This window comes from Pan troglodytes, chromosome 5 (assembly GCF_028858775.2).
Source record: "Pan troglodytes isolate AG18354 chromosome 5, NHGRI_mPanTro3-v2.0_pri, whole genome shotgun sequence".
Taxonomy (NCBI): domain Eukaryota; kingdom Metazoa; phylum Chordata; class Mammalia; order Primates; family Hominidae; genus Pan; species Pan troglodytes.
This window is the reverse complement of record NC_072403.2, coordinates 135,996,813-136,016,388: the sequence shown is the minus strand read 5'-3', so window position 1 is coordinate 136,016,388 and position 19,576 is coordinate 135,996,813. Positions and strand designations below refer to the sequence as shown.

Sequence of the window (19,576 nt, the reverse complement as noted above, 5' to 3'; positions counted from 1 at the left end):
ACTTATAATGAGAACATAAAATATTTGGATTTCCATTCCTGAGTTACTTAGATTAATGGTCTCTAACTCCATCCAAGTTGCTGCAAATGCCATTATTTTCTGTTTGGCTGAACACTGTTCCATCATATACATATATAATATATAATGTGATATATATAATATATATTATATATCCACTTATATAACATAATTACTAATAACTATCCTATTATTATTATTATATATTCTTTATCCACTCATTGGTTGATGGGCTTTTAGGTTAGTTTCATATTTTGCAATTACAAATTGTGCTGCTATAAACATAGACATGCAAATGTCTTTTTCATATAATGACTTGTTTTCCTCTGGATAGATACCCACTAGTGGGATTGCTGGATCGAATGGTAGTTCTACTTTTAGTTCTTTAAAAAATTTCCATACTGTTTTCCATAGTGTTTGTATGAGCTTACATTCCCACCAGCAGTGTAGAAGTGTTCCACACTTTTCACCACATCCATGCCAACATCCATTATTTTTTGATTTTTAAAATGATGGCCTTTCTTGAAGGAGTAAGGTGGTTTCTCATTGTAGTTTTAATTTTCATTTCCCTGATAATTAGTGATTTTCAACATTTTTTCATGTTTGTTGGCCATTTGTATATCTTCTTTTGAGAACTGTCTATTCACATCCTTTGCCCCCCTTTTTTGATAAGGTTATTTGTTTGAGTTCCTTTTAGATTCTATTCTGGATGTTAGTCATTTGTTGGATGCATAGTTTGCAGATATTTTCTCCTACTCTGTGGGTTGTCTATTTATTCTGCAGATTATTTCTTTGCTTTTTAGTTTAAGTAGGTTCCATTTATTTATTTTTGTTTTTGTTGCATTTGCTTTTGGGCTCTGGGTCATTAATTCTCTGCCTAAGACAATGCTTACAAGAGTTTTACCAATGTTATCTTCTAGAATTTTTATGGTTTCAGTTCTAGATTTAGGCCATTGATCGAACTTGAGTTGATTTTTGTATAAGATGAGCAATGAAGATCAAGTTTCATTCTTCTACATATGGCTTGCCAGTTTTCCCAGCACCATTTGTTGAATTGGGTGTCCTTTTCCGACTTTATGTGTTTTTGTATGCTTTGTCAAAGATCAGTTGTCTTTAAATATTTGGATTTATTTCTGTGTTTTCTATTATATTCCATTAGTCTATATACCTATCTTTTTATTGGTAACATGCTGTTTTGGTAGCTATAGTCTGGTAATATAGCAAGAAATCAGGGAAAGTGATGCCTCCAGATTTGTTCTTTTTGCTTAGTAATGCTCTGGCTATGTGGGCTCTGTTTTGGTGCCATATGAATTTTAGAATAGTTTTTTTTTTTCCTAGTTCTGTGAAGAATAATGATGGTATTTTGATAGGAATTGCACTGAATTTGTAGAATGCTTTTGGCAGTATGGTCATTGTCACAATATTGATTCTACCTGTCCATGATCATGGGATGTGTTCCCATTTGTTGTGGACATCTATGATTTCTTTTATTAGTGTTTTGTAGTTTTCCTAGTAGACAGATTTCACCTTCTTGGTTAAGTATATTTCTAAGTAATTTATACTTTTTTCCAGTCGTTGAAAAAAAGATTTGAGTTCTTAATGTAATTCTCAGTTTGGTTGTTGTTGGTGTATAGCACTGCTACTAATTTGTCTACATTGACTTTGTACCATGAAATTTTATTGAATTCACTTATCAGATCTAGAAGCCTTTTGGATGAGTCTTTAGGGCTTTTTAAGTATACAATAATATCAGCAAACAGTGACAGTTTGACTTCTGTTTTTCCAATTTAGATGCCCTTTGTTTCTTTCTCTTGTCTGATTGCTCTGGCTAGGACTTACAGTACTATGTTGAATAGAAGTGCTGAAAGTGGCCATTCTTGTCACATTCTAATTCTCAGGGGGGAACACTTTCAATTTTCCCATTCAGTATGATATTAGATGTGGGTCTGTCATATATGGCTTTTATTACTTTGAAGTATGTCCCTGTCCCTTCTATGCCAGTTTTGCTGAGGGTTTTATCATAAAGAGATGCTGGATTTTGTCAAATACTTTCTCTACATCTATTGAGATGACCATATGATTTTTGTTTTTAATTCTGTTTATGTGATGTATCACATTTATTGACTTGCATATGTTAAACCATCCCTGCATCCCTGGTATAAAACCCACTTAATCATGACATATTATCTTTGTGAGACGCTGTTGGGTTTGGTTAGCCAGTATTTTATTGTGGATTTTCACACCTAAGTTCATCAGGGATATTGGTCTGTAGTTTTCTTTTTTGTTATTTCCTTTCCTGGTTTTGGTATTAACGATAATACTGGCTTCATAGAGTGATTTAGGGAGGATTTCTTCTATCCCCATCTTTTGGAATAGTTTCAGTAGAATTAGTACCAGTTCTTTAAATGTCTGATAGAATTCAGCTGTGAATCCATCTGGTCCTGGACTTTGTTGTTGGCAACTTTTTAATCAGTTTCAATTCACTACTTGTTCTTGGTCGTTCAGAGTTGCTATTTATTCCTGATTTAATCTAGGAGGGTTGTATATTTCCAGGAACTTATCCATCTCCTCAAGATTGTGCATGTAAAGGTATTCATAGTAGCCTTGAATGATATTTTGTATTTCTGTGGTATTGGTTGTAATGTCTCCCATTTTGTTTACTATTGAGCTTATTTGTATCTTCTCTTTTCTTGGTAAATCTTGCTAATGGTTTATCAATTGTATTTATCTTTTCAAATAAACATCTTTTCGTTTCATTTATCTTTTGTGTTTTTTTGTTTCCATTTCATTTTTTTCTGCTCTGATCTTTGTTATTGCTTTTTTTCTGCTGGATTTGGCTTTGGTTTGTTCTTGTTTCTCTATTTCCTTGAGGTGTGACATTAGGTTGTCTATTTGTGCTCTTTCAGACTTTTTGATGTAGGCATTTAATGCTATGGCCTTTCTTCTTAGCAACGTTTTTGCTGTATCCCAGAGGTTTTGGTAAGTTGTGTCACTATTACTGTTCTGTGCAAAGAATTTTTAAATTTCCATCTTGATTTCACTGTTGACTCAAGGATCATTCAACAGCAGTTTATTTAATTTTCATATATTTATATAGGTTTGAGGGTTCCTTTTGGAGTTAATTTATGGTTTTATTCCACTTTGGTCTGAGATGACACTTGATATGATTTCAACTTTCTTAAATTTCTGATACTAATTGTTTTATGAATTTGGGAACTCCAGTATTAGGTGCATATATATTTAGAATTGTGGTATTTTCTTGTTGGAATAATATTTTTATCATTATATAATGTCTTTTTTTTTTTTTTTTTTTTTACTATCGTTGCTTTAAAGTCTGTTTTGTGTGATATGAGAATAGCTACTCCTGCTTGTTTTCATTTGCGTGGAATATCTTTTTCCACCCCTTTACCTTAAGTTTATGTGAGTCCTTATGTGTTAGGTGAGTCTCTTGAAGATAGCAGATACTTGGTTGGTGGAATTTTTTCCATCTGCCATTCTGTATCTTTTAAGTGGAGCATTTAGGCCATTTACATTAAATATTAGTATTGAGATTTGAGGTACTGTTCTATTCATCATGCTAGTAGTTGCCTAAACAGTTTTTTTTTTCATTGTGTAATTGTTTTATAGACTCTGTGAGATTTACGGTTCAAGGAGGTTCATTTTGGTGTATTTCGAGGTTTTGTGTCAAGATTTAGAACTCCCTTTGGCATTTCTTGTCAGGCTGGCTTGGTAGTGGTGAATTCTCTCAGCATTTGTTTGTGACTTTCTCTCTCTTTTGCCGGATACAAAATTCTTGGCTGACTGGCTGCCAATTGTTTTGTTTGAGGAGTCTAAAGATAGGACCCCAATCCCTCTGGACTGTAGGACATCTGCCTAGAAATCTGCTGTTAATCTGATAGGGTTTCCTTTATAGGTTACCTGATACTTTTGCCTCACAGCTCTTAAGATTTTTTTCCTGCATCTTGACTTTAGATAACCTGATGTCTATATGCCTAGGTGATAATCTTTTCACAACTAATTTCCCAGGAGTTCTCTGAGCTTCTTGTATTTGGATATCTAGATCACTAGCGAAGCCAGGGTAGTTTTCCCCAATTATTCCCTCAAATAAGTTTACCAAACTTTTTGTTTGTTTGTATTTGTTTTGAGATGGAGTCTCGCTCTGTTGCCCAGGCTGGAGTGCAGTGGCGTAATTCTGGCTCACTGCAGCCTCCGCCTACTGGGTTCAAGCAACTCTTCTGCCCCAGCCTACCAAGTAGCTGAGACTGCAGGCATGTACCACCATGCCCAGCTAGTTTTTGTATTTTTAGTAGAGACAGGGTTTCACCATATTTGCCATGCTAGCCTTGAACTCCTGAGCATGTGATCCACCCGCCTTGGCCTCCCAAAGTGCTGGAATTATAAGTATGAGCCACCGTGCCCTTAAGAACACCAATTATTCTTAGGTTTGGCCATTTAACATAATCCCAAATTTCTTTGAGGCTTTGTTCTCTGTCTGATGGGGTTAGTTGAAAGCCTTGTCTTCAAGCTCTGAAGTTCTTTCTTCCACTTGTTCTAGTCTGCTGTTGAATCTTTTCACTGCATTTTGTATTTCCCTAAGTGCGTCTTTTCTTTCCAGAAGTTGTGACCGTTTTGTCTTTAAGAAAAACAATGATATCTGTTTCTCTGGAAAATTTTCACCAACATCCTGAATTTGTTTTTTTTAATTTCTTTTAGTTGGTTTTCACCTTTTTCTTGGTATCTCAAGTAGCTTAATAGTCAGCCTTCTGAATTCTTTATCTGGTAATTCAGAGATTTCTTCTTGGTTTAGATCAGTTGCTGGGGAGATAGTGTGATCTTTTGGGGGTGTTATAGAACTCTGTTTTGTCATATTACCAAAATTACTTTTTTGGTTCCTTCTCATTTGAGTAGGCTATTTCTTCAAACTGTTCTTGAATTTATTTTTAATTGGACTGTATTTTTTTTAATTTAAATTTCTTTTTTCCCCTCTTAAGGATCAGACTTTAATGTTTATTTTAGCCTAATTTGATTATTAGTGCTCTAGGGGTGAAGACTCTATGAGTTCCTTAGTTATAGAGTCTTCTGTGCTGATTTTGCCTGATGCTACTTATAGCAGTTATATTCTTGAAGTGTGGGTAAGTTCACTGTCTCCTATGGAGTTGTAATGATGGGGATCTCTAGAAGCTTATCTTGTTCTCTTGTGGTGTACACTTTATTTATTTATTTTTTTTCCTGGTGTTTATTTATTGAGTTGATGATCTGGGCTTCAAGCCAATAGGGAATGTATCCCTGGGTAGGCACTAGTTGTGGCTAAGGCAGGTGGGTAGATGTAATATCCAACAGTGGGCCGAGGTCCCAGTCTTGAGCAGGGTGGCTGGGAGAGCTCTCAATTAGATGTGCTCAGGTTCTACCAGAATGAAGAGTGGGAGCTACTTCAGCTCCCCTTGCCAGGTCAGCAGGAAAGCCATTTACCTCACAGCCTCACTTCTGTCCTAGTGTTTCAGGTATTCAGATCAGACAGTCACCTCTTTTCATCTATAGGACTGTTGATATCCCAAGTAGGGAGGAACTGTGACTCTGCCTCTCATGCAGGCCTGAATCTGGAGGGTCTACCTCCAGTCACCCTGAATTGTTCTAGGAAGGTTGTCTATAGGTACCTCAATGCTGCTTTCCTGTGGGGCAAGCCCCATCTGTGTCTTTAGTGGAGTACCTGGAGGGAATAAGTACCCCTTCTCCAAGGCCCTTCATGATCACAGAAGCTGGTCTATTGGGGTAGAGGTGCAGACTTTCCCTCCTGCGCCCAGTACTGCAATTGTGTCCCTGTTGCGAGAAATGACTCACCAGCCGAAAGACATGGAACTTGAGGCCCACTGTTCAGATTCTTTTGTACCATGGTGTGATACCTTGATGTGGTGTGCTCTCCCCCTTCCCCTAGAGATGGGGCTCCCTGAGAGCCAGACTGTAGTGATTATTATTGCTCTTCCAGGTCTAGTCACCCAGTGGGGCTACCAGGCTCTGTGTTGGTGCCAGGAAACATCTGCAAAGAGTCCTGTGATGTGACCAGTCCTCAGGTCTCCTAGCTGTGGATACTAACACCTGCCCTGGTGGAGGTGGCTGGGGGTGATGTAGATTCTGTGAGAATCTTTGGTTGTAGCTAGGTTTATTGTGTTGGCCTTCCCAAATGTTGGTTATGCTAGCAGTGAAGTTTTCACATGGACAGACTCAGGACCTCCGGTTAGCCAGGATGTTGTAGGCAGTGGTATTAACTGTTGTTTTCTCTTTCCCGGGACCAGTGTTATTCTGTCATGAGTTGCTGTAATGGCCTGAGTTGGTTGGCTTCCAGCCATGAGGTGGTTCTTTCAAGAGAGCACCAGCTGTGGTATTAGCAGTCGGATTTGAGGTTGCCCTAAGTTACCCAGGGGAAGTATTCTGGTTTATCAGGTGATGGGCAGCTACTGGGGCAGGTAGAGAAATACCATTAATTTGGGCAGGGTCAGGCGGGTCTGAGCTCAAACTCTCCTTGGAGAGAGCTTGCTGTAGTCACTGTGGGGGACAGGGGTATGGTTCTCAGGCCAATGGGTTTATGTTCCAAAGGGGATTATGGCTGCCTCTGCTGTGCAGTATAGTTCACCAGAGAAGTGGGGGATAGCTGGTAGTGAAAGGCCTCACCCAGCTCTCATTCAGTTGGCAAGGTCAATCTTGCTCCTGCAGTGCCCCATTAACAGTGCTGAGTTTTGATTCAGGCAGCCTGCAGGCAGAACTCAAACCTGCCCCAGGCCATAAGCTTCCCTTCTGAGAAAGCAAGCATGGCTTTCAGGCCACACCTCTCCTCCCTCCCCATCTGCTCACAATGGCAGTGGCTCCTTTGCTCAGGTTTGCAGCAGTTCCCATTCATCCCCCAGTTTCTGCTCAAGGAAGTGTGTGCCTAGTAGAAATGATCATAAAATTTACCTGGAAGCTTCTTTTACCCTGCAAGCCCTCCCTAATTCCTCTGGTTGCCTACCCCAAGGAACCCTGTGAGACATAGTCAGGGATGCCTTCCCTGGGCTCAAGCTGGAGACTGCGAGTGCCTACAAGGCTCTTTCCACTGCTGCTACTACTTTTATATTTCACACAGCTCCCTAAATCCATTCCAGCTCTAGGTAAGGTTAAATCCTTCTGTGATCTGGATTTTCAGATTCCCCAGTGTAGATGTGTGTTTGGAGGCAGGTTTTTCCCTTCTCACACTTTGGGAACTCACAGTTTTTTGCCTGTCTCGCTGATTTTGCAGTAGCATGGCATTTCTTTCAAAGGACCTGAATTCTTTTGGTTTTCCGGGTACATTCCTGTGGTGGTTCTCGGAACAAAGTTCACAGTGTGAATTTCTATACACTGTTCTGTCTGGCCAAGTGGGAGATGCATGTTAATCCTGCCTCCTATTCACCATCTTCTCCTGGTAAAGCCAGATACTATTTTAAAACCCAACTCAATACAAAAATTAGCCAGACATGGCGGCATGCACCTATAGTCTCAGCTACTGAGGAGGCTGAGGCAGGAGGATCACTTGAACCCCAGAGGCAGAGGTTGCAGTGAGCCAAGATCATGTCACTGCACTCCAGCCTGGGTGACAGAGGAAGACTGTATCAAAAAACAAACAAACAACAACAACAACAAAACTCAACTCAGAAGTTTCTCATGGAGGGTAAAGTAATTCTGATTTATAACTTTAGGATATTCTAAACATCATGGAAAGTAATAGCTAGCAGTTCTTTGTGTGTCTTTGTTAGTATTGACTGTCTTCAGCAAAATTTAATAGGACCTCAACAGACACCAGGCCAAGACAGGACTGCGCAGTGTTGGAGTGCACACGTCCCTTGTTGCTACCTGAATGAGCAGTTTGGTTTTGTGTTTTGCTACCATGGGAATTTTCCTGACTTTACATCCCAGATGGGATCCCCTATATCCATTTTCTATCCATCATGACCTGGAACAGATAAATTGTTTTCTACTCTCCAGGTAATTACTTTATTCATTTTTACATAAACACAATTATTTTCTTTAAAAAAATCATCCTAAAAGATAGGTGATTACTTCTGTCAAAAAATAATTCAAACAAAGTAAAAACGAGCATGAAGATTGATCTTAAGTATTGGATTTACACACTAAAGATTAACATTCTGCCAAAAAAAAAAAAAAAGGGCAAACATTAAATTCACTTACCATACCTATATGATATAGTAATGCATTAAAATAATTCCTATCTACAAATGCATGCAAGTACAAGAGAAAAAGAGCAAATATACATATTTACAATTATTTTATTATCTAGTACAGATGAGAAATATTTTAATAAAATGTCACAGTAGTTAAAATGAAAAACATTAATTAGGGGCAGATGTTGTTACAGTTTTCATGGATGAGGTTTTTGAGACGCAACAGGAATTATTGATAGCCCTTTCTGATGAGGTAATTATAAGGCCACTGTGTTTCAGATGAAAAGAACATTATCAAAGTTGCAGTTCAAAACATGATTTTGGTTCATACCCTGTGGAGCAGATCTCTGGTGCTTTTGTTGTCCAAAATACCACCCACTTTGCCTGGGTAATGGGATCCAAATTCTACCTTGGGTAGCCACCTTTCTCACAGTTTCCCTCTAGGAAATACTCCCTTATCCTAACCGCAGCTACTTTAGAGGGGTAAGCATGAGACTAAAGCTGAGCCCACTAGAATTAATCATGAAATTTTACTATATTGGAAAACAGCAATGCTCTTTTCACTTAGATTGCAGAAACTAAATCATGTAAGTCTGAAGCTGAGAAAACTATCATCACTACCATATTGTACATGAGATATGTACATTATAAAAAAGTTTAAAAAATTGCTCTTCAGTGCCAGGTGGGGTGGCTCACGCCTATAAACCCAGCACTTTGGGAGGCGAGGTGGGCAGATTACCTGAGGTCAGGAGTTCAAGACCAGCCTGGCTAACATGGTGAAATCCCTTTTCTACTAAAAATACAAAAAATTAGCTGGGCATGGTGGCGCACACCTGTAATCCCAGCTACTTGGCAGGCTGAGGCAGGAGAATCTCTTGAACCTGGGAGGCAGAGGGTGCAGTGAACCGAGATCGCGCCATTGCACTTCATCTTGGGCAACAAAAGGGAAACTCCGTCTCAAAAAAAAAAAAAAAAAAAAAATGGCTGTTCAGAAGGGAAAAAGAAACGAGTGACAAAACTTTAATGCCATTTGCTGTTGTCCTAATTCTGGAGTAGCAAATTCTAAATCTTCAACTGAGGGGGGTGATATAAATGTGTAAAACAATACATGTGAAACACTGATGTCCTCTGTGAAAAAATGAAGACATTCCAATAATAGCCATTTGCATTTAATGTTTTCAAATATTATTGTGGTCTCCATAGCTTTGTAGGCACATCTGTCCTGATGGGCACCTGATGGTATTCTCAGCATAAATCTTAGAGGGTGATCTACATCTGGGCTTTCAGTTACATAAGCCAATTTTCTTTTTTTTCTTGCTTTTTTCCCTTCCTTCTTCCCTTTCTCCTCCTTCTTTCCTGTATTATTTTTAGTTGGATTTTCAACTCTTGACAAAAAGATAATTTAATATTTCTACAACATACAAAAACAAAAATAATGATGAAAAGTTATGTCTTTCAGTGAAAGAATCCAAAAAGTACTGACAATTCTATCTTAAAGTCAATTAGCCTGGCAGTAGACTTGCAAGGTAGAGTACAGGGTCGCAAAGGGTGGCTCCAGACAGGCAAGCAGTATTAGTGTCACCTGGAGACTTATTAGATATTCAAATTCTCAGGCCTCACCCTGAGCCTCATGTATCAGAAACAACCACCTGTATTCCATGTGATTCTGTGCACACTAAAGTTTCACTGGCACTTGTTTAGAGGGGTTGTAGGATGATGATCAGAAACGTATTCAGACATTCACACGTTCAGTGAGTCTGTACTATTTTAGTGGCATTGGTAAGGGTGAAAAAGATAACACCTCAAGAAGAAAGATTGACATATTTTATAGATAAATGAACACAGTAATAACATACAGGAATAAAGGTATGAATGTCAGCAAGAAAGAAGAGCAAGATTAACTTAGAACTTAAAGATGGAGAGACACAGTTGTGTAAGCTCTGTAAATATACTAACTAGGTTTAAATCCCAACTTTGCTATTTCCTTCCTATGCTAAACCTCTCTCTACTCCAGTTCACTCATTACTATAATGGGGAAAATGTGAATGCTTAATCCTTGTGATTATTACGGAAATTCAAATAGTTAATATTAAGGGTACATATAAAGTTCTTAGATTAGGCCAGGCACATGACACACCCAATAAATATTAAATAGAGGTTAGCTCTATAGTTGCCCTATCAAATTTAGTAGCCCATAACTACATGTGACTATTTAGATTTAAATTCAAATAAATTAAAATAAAATGAAATGCTTCACTCCTCAGTTGGACTAGCCAAATTTCAAGTGCTCAATAGCTATCTATATTATAGAACATTTCCATCATCAGAAAATTTCAACTGCACCATAATGTAGGTATGAGATATCTTTTTTTAAAAAATTATTATGATTATACTTTAAGTTTTAGGGTACATGTGCACAATGAGAGATTTCTATGCTAACAACAGAATCAGATGTCCTTAGGTGAGGTGAAGACCTGGTTTGTTAGGAGAAAAATGACTGTCAGGTCTCCCAACTGCCAACACATAAAATAGCAACCATGGGCCAGGCACAGTGGCTCATGCCTGTAATCCCAGCACTTTGGGAGGCCAAGGTGGGCGGATCACCTGAGGTCAGGAGTTTGAGACCAGCCTGGCCAACATGGTGAAGCCCCATCTCTACAAAAAATACAAAAAAATTAGTCAGGCGTGGTGGCACTTGCCTATAATCCCAGCTACTTGGGAGTGTGAGGTAGGGGAATCACTTGAACTTAGAAGGCGGAGGTTGCAGTGAGCCAAGATCGCGCACTGCACTCCAGCCTGGGTAACAAGAGCGATACTCCATCTAAAAAAAAAAACGGGAATAGCAACCATCGACCTCCTCACTCTCCTGATGGGGCCTTCTGTCTCCTCCTGATACCTTGAAGCCCAGGTTGGCGGAAATGTAAACTGAACCTGAGTGTGAGCCTGCTCACAGGGACAGCTTCCTTTGCTGACCAGGCCTGTCCCTCCTGCATCTCACTTAATGAGTGAGTAGAAGTTTGGATGTGCCCAGGCTTTTCCCCTCTGCTCACCAAACCATCAGCCTTAAAGCCCTCAATATGTCTTTCCTCCATCCTAAAATATGGCATGTGAACTCAGTTTGGAAGATTCTAAGTATAAAAACAAAGAAGACATGAAACTCAGTGTATTCTATTATCCAATCTCAGTTCTGAAAATACAAAATTAACTAGTAAATATTTCCATGTGACTATTCTACTGTCATCTCTAATATTAGGCCTCAAAGTCAAGGCCATGATGAAGCGGGTTCTAAGAATCCTTCTCTATGACCTCTCTTTCCGAACAATCTTGTGAAGCCTTTATACTAGTTAGTCAGGCTTCCTCTCTGAACCGTGACTATACCAGCTCATTTGTATGTCTGCACACATGCTCATGTTGTGTTCTCTTGCCTGGGACAGCTGCTTTTTCTTTCCACATATCAGAATCTCTCCACCCATGAAAGCACAGCTCAAGTCTTACCTGGAAGTCATTTCTGAATAGTTCTTACATCACTGATGCCCTAATGTTAAGTCTATAACACATAATTCAGAACTTACTTATATAACATTTTCTTCTCTCTCTCTCTATATATGTATTATTCTAATTCAGAAACATATCATATCATATCATCCTTCATAGCTGTGAAACTGATCTTGATTTTTAAAAATAACTCAGGAGCACGTCTATTGTGTTGTTTTTTGAGACAGGGTCTCACTCTGTCACCCAGGCTGGAGTGCAGTGGCATGGCTCACTGCAGCCTCAACTTCCTGGTCTCAAGCAGTCTTCTCGCTTTAGTCCCCAGAGTAGCTGGGACTACAGGCACATGCTACCACACCCAGCTAATTTTTGTATTTTTTGTAGAGACAGGGTTTTGCCATGTTGCCCAGGCTTGCATTGAATTTTCACCATGTTGCCATGTCACTGTATTGCCCAGACTGGGCTCAAGTGATCCTCTCACCTTGGCCTCCCAAAATGCTGGGATTACAGGTGTGAGCTACAGTGCCCAGATATTTGTCTCTCTGTAATGAAGGATTGGGCAATACTGAATGGCTAAATCAGTGTCCTCCAGTAGGGATGATTGGTTCTCATTGACATTTGGAAGAGGGGGCTTTCAATAAGACCATGGACAATTCATCAATAGTAGATAGAGTTAAGTTGCAGATAGATGTTTAAATGTGATGATGAAAGTTTGTGAAAGTTTTAGAATACCTTCAATTTTCTCAGTGAGGCAAGAACCAAGTTAGCCAAGTAAGAGGGAGAATGAAGGAAGAGATGGCAGAGATTTGAATAATCAAGAAAAAAATGTCTACTGTATAAGTAGGAAATACAATGGACTAGGGAACTGTGGCATATTTGCTACAAGGTGAGGACAAGAGGAAGCGAAAACATGATAGGATTAGATTCCAGGTGTGACTGAAATATTTTTGGAGCTAGAGTATTAGAGGGAGAAAGATAGAAAGACAGTATTGTGGGTGGAAATTAGGCAATTTGAAATTGAGAATACAGAGTGGTTGCAGGAAATGATCATGGGCTGGGTGCCTGAGTTAGGATGAAGGACAGAAAATTGAAGGGCAGTGGGTCAGGGAGACCCACCCGAGAAGCCAGATAATTAGAAAGATAATCTACCACAATGTTGAAATCACCAGTAATTAAAACAAGAGTAGTGGTGAAGAGGGTGATGATGAGCCAACAGCGAAACACTTCAAGAACTCTAGGGGAGTGTGACCTGGAAGGGAACAAAGGAAGGATGACAAGTGGCTTGTGAATGCTCCTGAGAATGTAGTGTTGTCAGGGGAGAGTAGTGAGCTGAAATAATGTTCACAGAAGAGGATGAAAACACAGTAGATTTTTGCCAATGATTATCTTTTGTGTTCTGGCAAAAATTATGCATAACACTTTAAAAACCTGTGAAATAAGACTCCTATGCTTCTGTAAAAGGTTCTAGAGCTTAAAACTGCTCTTGAATTGTTAGTGCCTGCTGAAGCATAGTACAGATAACATGTGGCTTGGAAAGCAGAGGGGTATATATCTTTATTACAAAATTTAATTAAAAGAAATGTTTTAGAATGCTGTTTTTTATTCATAATAATTGGCCATATTAAAAGGATGGCTCTGGAGGGGAATCATTTGTTCCCTATTTAATTTTTATCAGCCCATACTTTTCCCCACCATCCCATTAGTCATTTTGACTTAACTGTGTTTGCCTTCTTAAAATATGGAGCAGATAAAAATTGATGGCTCATAAACACACATTAAAGAGTAATTTGAGATTTATAGAAGAGAATAAAGAGGAACAGAGTAATGGCCACTACAGACAATGTTTCATGCAGGTAAAATGAAATAATCCACATCCACAGTGTGCACTCGTGTGCATGTATGTTTATACATGCAAGCCCCCAGAGAGAGAAAGAGAGAACTGACTTGAAACTGAATCCTGAAAAGCTATTGTAAAATCCTCATAAAATAATCAAACATACTCTTGTACACATTTGTTTATTTATGGAAAGGACTTTTATCTATATCCTGTATAGCCACTGTTATTTAAAAATATTTAGACTTGGCAACCCAGCAGGTAGAACAAGACTCATCTATAGGTGATGTTCAAATAAGTACGGCCTCCTATTTGCAAATGTCAATCAAATTGAAAATAATTTTTCAGTGACACAATGAAATTTGTGCACTTATTCAAGTTCATATTTACCTATGACCTGTTATTTGAATAAGTACAGAAATGGACTCTACAATATTAGCTCTAGTTACAAGTACACATAGAGGAAAAGGCGATAGTGGCAACACTGAAAAGAATAGCCAACTGCACACAATGATGAACAGTCCAGATCCATCAACCTCTACCTCTGTAATACTTCCAAAGCAAATATCATCTGCATATCTTGATTCAGGAGAACAATATTTACTAAATCATGTAGTGATGCATAAGAGACACAAAGAAGAAAAAATAATACAGAGACAGGCATAATACTAATAATTATTTATTTTTAATTCTATTCTGCTATGGTTCACAAAGTGAGAAATGATCCTATATGTAGAAATGAGTAGAAGACATCTTTCAAAATTCACATTTTTATCTTGTTTAACATTTGTCTCCTCTTCTACTGTGCAAAGAATTAGGCTGAATGATTAACATTTTGTAAAAGGAAAAAAGAAGTAGCTATATTAATCTGCAGGACTATTATTCATAATAAATAATAGATTTGTCATTTTGAAATTCTAGATACTTTATATGATTCAAGTTCCCATTAACAATTTCCCATTAATGCTGTGTTGTAACTGGAAGAGCAATAATTTATATACTCTTCATGAATGACATTAAAAATAAGTGATTTATTGAGGTAGCTACTGGAAATCAAGAAAAGACAATGAAGCTGCATATTGTGATAGACAGTTGCAGGTGCTATAAAATCTTCTCTTTCACAATTATAAACAAAAATAAAACATCTTTTCCAGTGTAATGTTTCAACTGAACCCATGCTTTTTAAAATTAGAAATTAATAAAACATGAGATTAATAGGTACCATTATTTTGTAGAAAATCAATAATTGTCAACATTTTCAGACCAAGCAAGTATGACAGCATCATAGCTGCATCGTCTAGTGTGAAAGGCAGTAATAAAGTAATGCACATGGAGGACTGTGATCGCTCATCCTAAAAGGCCAGTGATATTGATGAATCAGTATCCTGCATTATGATAACAACTGGACAATCCAATTAACCAAGGTCGAGTCTTAGATTTCTCTCTCTCTCTCAATGTCTCTTAACATTGATTAGGCAATCAACTTTGTTTTAAAATGCAATGGTATCTCCTTTCAGTTGTGAGTGTTTCTGAGTCATCCAACTATATATATAGGAAAGGATAAAACAGGCTAAAGAGCCCAGTTCCTGCCATTTGGTAGTATATGATTCAGGAGGTCAATATTTACTTATAACATAACTAAGACCACAAAGTCATTATGAGAATTAAAATGAGAAGCTACTTTATTTATTATGTCATCATCCAATCTCAAAAGTAGGTTCCATGTCATTTTTTTATCAATCACTAGATGACTGATACAAATCTCTGAAATGACAGTCTTAGATATTGTTATGAATGCGCAACAAATGCACATCTATGCAAAAACCTCTTAAGGTTCATAAAATATCTAGGATATAATATCAGAAAAAGGAAAATCACCAAAAAATACTATGAAAAAAGAATACTGTCTCTGGGAAAAACAAGAATTAGCTACTCTTTACATATTGGAATTTATTTTTGGTTCTTTTTTTGGTCTCAGTGGCTTTCTCTCTCACCCACGTAATCATGTTGTCCTAAGCTCCTGCCTCCTTCTCCCCTCCAATGCTCTAGATTTCCATCCTCCTTTCAGGAGCCTATTAGAGCTGTCTTCCATCAGATGGTCAGTCAAGCATTCACTGAGCACCTATTATTTGCACAGCGCCAGGAATTTTTAAGATGACCTTTAACACATTAATCCAATGGCTAAAGGCAGTGAATTTCCAGGTACCTCGGCAATCCAGTAACAGCTTACATTTATATACTAGATATAATTCTAAATAACAGAGCTCAAAAAAGGAACCTTATTTTGAAATATGATGCCTAACATTTATCACAATAGAGATTAAAATCACAGGAAAAATGATTTATACTACAGATAATTTTAACTAAATTAATTTCTAATCACTTATTGGCCTTTTAGCTACAAGCAAGTGTATTAAATTAATTTCTAAAAATTCTATGCAATTCTCTTATATTTATTTCCTTTCTGTTTTGTTGTTGTTGTTGTTGTTTTTTTAACATGAATGTAGACACCAGATACTTTGGGGGAAGAGAATAATAAACCATCACGCTACGGAAACTTCTTCAACCAGGGGCAAAGAGTTTTATCAATTTGGACTATCTCATTAAACTTTAAGGACCAGAGACTCTCAAGAAAATGTAAACTTGTGACAATGATTTAAAATTATGGGGAGTCTTTCTGTTTTTTTCAGAAATACTATGAAATTTGAGGTTGCTATTATCCATTGCAATTTGTACAATTTCCTTTGTTAAAATTTCCAAGCATCTAGGACCACCTGAGCTCATGGTAATATAGTATCACAAAATGCAGTGACAAGTTACAAATATGATAATTAGGTCTACTTTCCCCTTGTTGAGCTTTATATGACAATAAATTTCCTTTAAAACGATAGCCTATAAAACTCTCCTCTCTGAAGTCAGTCTAATAACATGGATAATTTGAGTCTAACTTGTATAAAAGCAGCAATTATTTCACTGAATAAAACTATTGAACATATGCTTTCTTATCTACCCAGACTAAACATCTTGTTTTAAAGATAACATGTTCACAATGTTCATTTTAAATGGAAATAGTTAAAAATATATATACACTATGTGATCTCAACTTTATATCAAAAAACATGTAAAGCAGAAGAATGGACACTTCAAATTACGTCATTATAGGTAAATGGGCTATTATGGGTGACTTTAAGTAATCTATTTTGTACCAACATTTTCCAAGTTGTCTTCAATACCATGCATCATTTTCAGAGCCAGAAAAATACATATTATTTACATAAAATAAAACTTTTTTTCTGGATGAAAATGAAACAATCTTAGTGAAACATGAACACTGATGTATGGTCATGAATTCTTCAAATATATATTACCCTATAGACACAAATGGAAAAATATTACTCTGAAAAACTCACGGTTAAGATATTTGTGGGACAATATAATAAGAGAAACCTAATGATCCCCATCCATCTTCAGTACCTGTAAATATACCAGAGGGACAAATAAGGCATGATTAGAGGGTGACCCATTTAAAGGCAACCCCAACTAATTCAACAAGGCTTGGAACTTGACCCGCATAATTTAGAGCTTCTAAAATAAACTTCACAGCATGCTAAAATATTAATTTGCTTCCCAGATCTACCAACCCTTGCCCTTTACCTAGCTACCTAGAAAAACTTAACTTATCTTTTTCTTTCATTGTATCAACCCCTACATCTGAATAGTGAGCAATCCAGACAGACTTAATCATAAGACACATTTCAATTCTGATATTTCCTGAAATCTGAACGTGTCTTCCAAAAATTGGCATGTTTGATATGCTTACCTTCTTTCTGAAAAACTCTGATTGCATCAATGATGTGTATTATTATAATTAATAGTATCTTGGTATCAGTGAAATACAACATGTATGTATACATATATTTAGTTATGTATAGATATACCTATGTACTATATACTATAAATATATATACTTACATAGTATAATCATCAATTATGGGTGGTGATATTTTATAATTATTTTTTGTATTTCTTCTCCATCAACCTACTGGAAAACAAATGGCTTCTTACAACTTACAGATCATTGCTGGACCTCACTGAAAATCGTCTCAACACTCTGTCATATTTTTTCCCCTTAATAAATTAAAAGTTTGTACCTCTTGGGCAAAATTATACACAAGATGGCAGGGCAAGGTGAGGAGTGATTACATGAGTTCAAAGGGAGTTTAGGCATATCTACTTCTCTACTAACCACTGTTAAATTTCTATCAGTTTGCAGAAAAGATTTCAGGAACATCCGGTTTAGCTTTTATTGATCTTTATTTAGCCTTCACTGTCCTTAAATATAGAACAGTTTAGGACTAATCAGTACCCTCAGGGACTGGTAAAAGAAATCTGTGCCTTAATAGAACCATGAGTATCAGTTTCTTTAGAAAAACTTTCATCAAATAGTATACGGTTTTAAAATTGAAAAGCATCAAGTTTCATGACCTCTTCTTTTTAAATCTTATAAATTGGTGAATCTACTGAATTAGCCAGCCATATGTTCCAGCAAATACAAAATAAATCTAACGTATACTTTTCTACTTGTATTAAGGTTTTACATTTAAAAGCTCAAGTGATTTTCAACAGGCAGTTGATATTTATATATCATTACTACAGGAAGAAACACAGTCCAAGATCAATCTAATTTAGATATAATTTAGAGCATATGTTTCCAACTCTTACTGCATGAAGTCAAGGCAGTGAAATCCAGCAGCTAAGAGTAAGGGTAAAAGACTTTAGTTGTCTTACTTGGCAGCTATGTTATTTAGCTCTTACTGCATGAAGTCAAGGCAGTGAAATCCAGCAGCTAAGACTAAGGGTAAAAGACTTTAGTTGTCTTACTTGCCAGCAAGTTATTTAGCTTCACTCTACCTCATTTTTATCATTTATGGAAGAGGGATAAGACAATCCACTTTACAGAATTTTTGTGCAGATTAAATAAAATAACCTAGCTAAGTGCTTACCTGTTGCCTATAAGTATTCAATAAATCTTATGTATATTACTCTTGATACTATTATTATCCAGTAATGTTATAAAGTAGGTTCAATTATCAGGTAATTGGTGGATACCATTTGCAACAAATGTATCTGGGATGTTTATTTTAAAATTACAAGATCTGTGAGGATTTAAAGAGCATTGTTTCCAAACCACATTCCATGGGAAAAATGTGGTCAATAGTTAAGTGGTCATGACATATAGGGCATTAAAATAAAATTTTTAAAAATGTATTTGTCAAAATGAGTTTGAGATTGCTGTATGGTGTACTCTTATCTTGGAAACTGAAACTGTTCATTAATATATTAAACGATAATGAGAGGCCCACAGAAGACACCTGGTTTCTTTGCTTCCTTAAGCATACCTAAGCTTACTTAACTAGAGAATTCATTTATCACAGAGCTACTAATAACCCCCTGACTTTACATTACTCTGGGATCCTAACAAGAACCACATAATAGAAAAAAATGAAGCAGGCCAGGTATACAAAAGAAAAAGAAAAGATATATACATGGGACCAAGAAGGATTTGTTTCTTATGGACACTACTAAAGCAACACAGCAGGACAAGCTGGGTTGTGAATGGTAGCAGAGCCCAGTCTGAGCTCCAGGGTGACAGGTGTCTGGTAGCAGCTGTGCACACTGGAGGCCACATGCCTTACTCACATGGACTGTTTTAATTCAATGCAGCAGGCCCAGGGCAGTCAGATCTACTTGTTTTTCTTTTCCCTAAAATGTATTTTTTCATGTAAAGTTACCATTTTTTTTCTCATTTGCATCACAGATGCTTATACAGTCCATGTTTCACAGGACAAAGCAAATACGTCTATGAGTTAGATACAGTCCCATATGCAAGAGTTTGGGAGTTCTGACATGTTCTTTAGGGCCCAAACTATGATCTATCGATTCATATCAATCATTCATCTAATGGCTAAACATTTTGCCTTATAGCAACCCTGTGAGGAATAAATTATTATGCCCAACTTCCTGATAAGGAGATTTAGTTAAA

The 19,576-nt window shown here is 37.1% G+C and overlaps 1 protein-coding gene across 6 annotated transcripts in view; it reads right to left on the bottom strand.

Moving 5' to 3' along the window:
• The window catches only part of NKAIN2 (sodium/potassium transporting ATPase interacting 2), a 1,022,574-nt gene that overhangs the window by 688,653 nt on the left and 314,345 nt on the right, over positions 1–19,576 (bottom strand). For 2 of the 6 annotated variants that reach the window (XR_008548836.2, XM_063813414.1), the window contains exon 2: positions 16,944–17,007. The exons of the other annotated variants lie outside the window; for them this stretch is intronic. Coding sequence is in view for 1 of the 2 variants with exons in the window: in XM_063813414.1 (XP_063669484.1) it covers positions 16,944–16,994 (51 nt within the window). In the remaining variant the exon portion in view is untranslated. The remainder of the gene's footprint in view (positions 1–16,943; positions 17,008–19,576) is intronic. 6 annotated transcript variants of the gene reach the window in all.